The sequence below is a fragment of the Sinocyclocheilus anshuiensis genome, unplaced genomic scaffold (genome assembly GCF_001515605.1).
Source record: "Sinocyclocheilus anshuiensis isolate Anshui unplaced genomic scaffold, SAMN03320099.WGS_v1.1 scaffold928, whole genome shotgun sequence".
In the NCBI taxonomy this organism is placed as follows: domain Eukaryota; kingdom Metazoa; phylum Chordata; class Actinopteri; order Cypriniformes; family Cyprinidae; genus Sinocyclocheilus; species Sinocyclocheilus anshuiensis.
Genome location: NW_015552531.1, coordinates 1,692,533 through 1,697,700, shown reverse-complemented (window position 1 = coordinate 1,697,700; position 5,168 = coordinate 1,692,533). Strand labels below are relative to the sequence as shown.

General features: G+C 35.3%; 1 protein-coding gene across 1 annotated transcript in view; it reads left to right on the top strand.

Moving 5' to 3' along the window:
- The first annotated feature begins 1,244 nt into the window (after nucleotides 1–1,244).
- LOC107663614 (erythrocyte band 7 integral membrane protein-like) overlaps nucleotides 1,245–5,168 on the top strand; it is a 6,020-nt gene continuing 2,096 nt past the window's right edge. Inside the window, exons 1-6 of the mRNA XM_016453846.1 lie at nucleotides 1,245–1,341; nucleotides 1,434–1,540; nucleotides 1,751–1,820; nucleotides 1,920–2,002; nucleotides 2,140–2,343; nucleotides 3,794–3,928. Coding sequence (XP_016309332.1) covers nucleotides 1,245–1,341; nucleotides 1,434–1,540; nucleotides 1,751–1,820; nucleotides 1,920–2,002; nucleotides 2,140–2,343; nucleotides 3,794–3,928 — 696 coding nt within the window. The remainder of the gene's footprint in view (nucleotides 1,342–1,433; nucleotides 1,541–1,750; nucleotides 1,821–1,919; nucleotides 2,003–2,139; nucleotides 2,344–3,793; nucleotides 3,929–5,168) is intronic.

The window sequence follows — 5,168 nt, the reverse complement described above, 5'->3', positions numbered from 1 at the left end:
ATAGGAATATTGAAATATAATTTCTTTCCCTATTCATTTGTTGTGTCTCCCAAAATGCGTAATAAACATGCTTTTAGTCCCGGTGTCCTCATATGAGGACATGTATGAAATCAACATCCTGTTTCGTAACAGAAAGTCATATTTTGATTTGAAACCCCATAACATTTTCCTGAGATGTTGATTTATGACACAGCTTAAAAATTAGTCAGATTTAAATAATTACAAAAATATTATCATATTTCCATAAGAGTGTCACTAAATTAATATCAGACATTTTTGAAGACCAAGGAGAGGGAGTGGTCATGGTGAAACATCCAAACATTTAGTATCTCTGAAAAGCCCTGAATGTGCTCTGTACAGGACATCCAGACTTAAAACTGTGGCATGTATAGTCTCAGAGAAATTCACCAAAATATAATGTCCTCATATGTGGATGCAGGTTCTCAGGAGGTTAAAGTCTGTGAGCAGCACTAGTGAAAATGCTGCAATTGTGCATTTTTCTCATTGAATATAAGTTGTTTTCATTATACATTACATTTTCAGCATAATAATTTGAGCAAAAATCTTTTTCAAAGTCCTTCATTTATTTCAGGTTTAAAATAAATATTCTAGTTCTAGCTTAGTCAGAGTAAAATTTAACTGGACTAATTCTTTTATTCATTAATAAATGTTTAATTAATAATTACAATTCCAGTGAGGAACTTATAAAACAATACTACCATTCATCATTCATTTAAAATCTGTATCTGATCATTTTGCAGTATTTGAGAATTTATCACATCTGGTCTTTTCTCAGATTTAGAAAAGAAACATTAGAGAAGATTTTAATACAAAATTATATATATTTGTATTGTTTTAAAGATGTTTACATATTACTATAAAGTGAGAGAAAGAGAGAGAGAGATAAAAGGGAAAATTATTTGATTTAGGCCTCACATTCTGTATATTCAGATTCATTCAGATACATTCTGCATCTGAACAATAAGAAAAACAAAGCATTTGTTCATAGCATGTGTAAACAAAAAGATAATATAATGTTGATATATAATAAGGCCTCATCAAAGAAGAATGAGCAAACAAGTAATTGACTTTCAGGTTTAACATGAGCTCAGTTTTGCAAAGTTCCATGTTGTGTTGTGTGTGAAAATGGGCGGTAATGGAAAAAGAGAGCATATTTAAATCACCTTAAATATCTCACTGAAACTACATTTCATCAGTCCAACAGAAAACAAAAACGACTAACCATGTCTATAACTCTGTCTTCTCAGAGTGAGATGTCCCGTAACAGAGTTGAACCTGCAGCAAATGAAGAGAATGATACAAAAGTCATACTCCAGTCAGGTTTGCCGGGCTTTTTTAAAATTCTTATATATATATATATATATATATATATTCAGATAATTTTGATGCCATTGAGACTAACCTCTTATCAGATGGTGATCAATCCAGGAGCGCTGGGTTCTGTGGATATCTCCTTACCTTCTTCTCCTACCTCGTTGTCTATCTTACTTTTCCTGTCTCGGTCTGGTTTTGTATGAAGGTAAGATAATAATTATCTAATGTAAAACCTACTTTAAAAAAAAACTTTAAATTTGTTTTTATTATTATTATTATTATTATTATCAGAGAATAAAATCTGACATATACATTAAGATCATCACATTAAGTGAACATTAAGTAATCATCACTTATTATTTCATTATTTTTATTTCTATATCAATCCCTAATCTATATTTCTTTTTGTCAATAGATTGTCCAGGAATATGAAAGAGCAGTTATTTTCCGTTTGGGACGACTACTAGGCGGTGCAAAAGGACCTGGTTAGTAATTACTATTCTTAAAATCATGTATAATTTGTTAAAAATGGTTTGCTTAGTTCAATTGTAACTAGCAGCTCTTTTTATTGATTGTTTTTAAAGGTTTGTTCTGGATTATTCCATGTGTGGACACATTTCGGAAGGTTGATTTAAGGACAGTATCTTTTGACATGCCTCCACAAGAGGTGAGTGATTAATTTGAAAATGTTTAAATCTTGTTATTTTTTTCTTGTTTCAGTTCTTGTTTTTTTTTTCTCCAATGAGTAACAAGTTTAATATCATATTGTGTTATAATGTAACATGTATCGCATTTTCTCCTCAGGTGCTGACCAAAGACTCAGTGACTATCATGGTGGATGCGGTGGTCTACTATCACATCTTTAACCCCACTGTCTCCATTACCAAAGTGGAGAATGCTAATCATGCCACACAGATGCTTGCACAGACTACATTACGAAACATGCTCGGAACTAAGAGCCTGGCAGACATCTTAAAAGACCGTGAGGAGATGTCCGAACAGATGGAGGTAAGATAATCCTTCCTGAAAACAACTCTAAATCGTTAGTTGTTTAATACTCCTAAAAAGAAAGGTTCTTTATTGGCATGTCAAGTCAAGTCAAGTCAAGTCTGCTTTATTGTCAATTCTTCCACATGTACAGCACATACACACAGAGAATTGAAATTGCGTTATTCTCAGACCCTTGGTGCATACAGATAACACTAACAGTAGAACATAAATACAGATATACAGATTAAATATAAAATACAACTATACAAATATACAAATAAGGTAAAATGTAAAAAAAAAAAAAAAATATATATATACTCTCGTACAGCTGGAACAATAGCACTTTACAGGAACACACATAAAGTAGCCTACATTTCACGTTATTTACACTTGCCTACGATATTTAGGTTTGAATGTCCTCTGGCATGTTTTGTTACAATTAAAGGACGCTTTCTGCGCGGAATTAACCGCGCCTGGAGCGTAAACAGTGGATCGTGCAGATCGCACGGCACATGTCCAATGAGAGCAGCGCTTTCGGCTGTGGGCGTGTATTCCAGCTGTCAATCACGTTGCTGCGTAAACCTTTTCAGTCCTTTTAACCTCTTGAGACCCGGCAAAACATTTTAGGAAGATGTTTTTTTTCATGTCATTACATTGTTTAGAGCATTAAAAAAAAAGAAAAAAAAAAAAGATATTTACTTCATAAGTTATGCTACGTCCTTCGTAGAGGACATCGGGACTCAAATAAAAAGACATGAATGAACATGCATAGGCAAAAACAATTGATTTTTTAAAATCACCAATACATTTTTAGTTTTCAGGATTTTACCAAACTTTGTATAAAGATGATTCTCAACTATGTTATAACAATGATTTGATATACCATTTTTCTTTATGCAAAATGTGTGTAAAATGGCCATAAAGGGGTTCTCTCATTATATACAATGTATCTATAAACTAAATCTAATTTGCATATTAATGTGTTTTTGGGGCAACATGTAATGGTGTTGCTGCCGACCCGAACTGCTGTTGAGGGATGATTGTGTTGAATGCTGAACTGAAGTCTATGAACAGCATTCTGACGTATGAGTCTTTTTTGTCCAGGTGTGTGAGTGCTGAGTGGAGGGTAGTGGCGATGGCGTCATCGGTCGAGCGGTTGGACCGATATGCAAACTGGAAGGGGTCCAGGGAGGGGGGGAGGGCAGACTTGATATGGTGCATGACTAGCCGTCATGCACCATATCAAGGTTCCATTAAGAACCTTTAACATCCATGGAATATTTCCATTCCACAAAAGGTTCTTAGGGGAACCCAAAATTGTTTGTCTATGGCGTTACTATGGCGTTACTGCGGACCTTATTTTAAATCTTAAACCTTATTTTTGGAATCTTTATTTTTAAGAGTATGGATAGGAGCATATAAATACCTTAAATATAAATTGTTCATTGTTTTCTCTTTTGCCTGACAGGCTGTGCTGTATGCTGCATCCAAGAACTGGGGTATCAAAGTGGAACGGGTCGAGCTTAAAGATGTCAAACTGCCCACCACTTTGCAGAGAGCCATGGCAGCTGAGGCAGAGGCCACCAGAGATGCCAGAGCCAAGGTGGGTGGGGGACTGCTGAAAGGATTATTGGTGCCCCCCTGCCTACCCTCCAAGAACTGTATACATCCAGAGTGAGGAAAAGGGCTCAGAAAATCACTCTGGATCCATCACATCCAAGCCATCTCCTTTTTGAACTTTTGCCATCTGGTCGGCGTTACAGAGCACCGAATACCAGGACAGCCAGGCACAAGAACAGTTTCTTTCCCCAGGCAATCTGCCTCATGAACAGTTAATGTTCTCCCATTGTGCAATTAAAGTATGTGCAATAACCTTATACCTATTTATCACCCTAAACCCTAGTACATCCCTACAACTTATTTTATTTTATTCTATTCCTATTCCATCTATAGCACATCTGTACATACAATTTATTCTTTTTTTATGGTTTATATTTATGCGTGTGTATTTTATTCACATTTATTTTTATTATCTGTGTGTTGTTGTTGTCTCCATGTACTGGAAGCTTGTGACACTATAACAAACTCATAATCAGAATCAGAAAGAGCTTTATTGCCAAATATGTTTGCACATACCATCTCATTTTTATTATCTGTGTGTTGTTGTTGTCTCCGTGTACTGGAAGCTTGTGACACTATAACAAATTCCTTGTATGTGCAAACATACTTGGCAATAAAGCTCTTTCTGATTCTGATTTCTGAGCACTGAAAGATTGTCACATCCTTCACAGTCACACACACACACTCACACACTGTCTGCAGAGCCTGCCAAGTTTAGTCTTATCAGCTTTGCAGCTTTGTGTTCAGTCTGTCTGGGGAGACATGTGTTCTGATTGGTGGATTAACACCTGCAGCCCCTCACATACGGTCAGGGGTGTAAATGAACTGTAAACCCCCTTAAGCCAATCAATTTCAAAAACAAGACCTGCAGACCAGTAAAGCACCTGCAGGTCAAGACATTAGCTTTATGTTATTGCTATTTGTTATGACTGACCACTCACAATATAGTTAGATACCTCTTACAGATTCTGCAATATATTTTGTGACTGTAAATTTAGTTATTTCATCTTTGTGGATCTCTCTCTCTCTCTCTCTCTCTCTGTGTGTGTATATATATAGTTACATTGAATTAATTTAATTATACTTATATACAGTGGTGTAAAGCCATACTCAAGTAAAAGTACAGATATCTTACCAGAAAATTACTTTGGTAGAAGTTGAAGTCACCGTTTAGAATATTACTTGAGTAAAAGTCTTAAAGTATGTGATATTTATTGTACTTG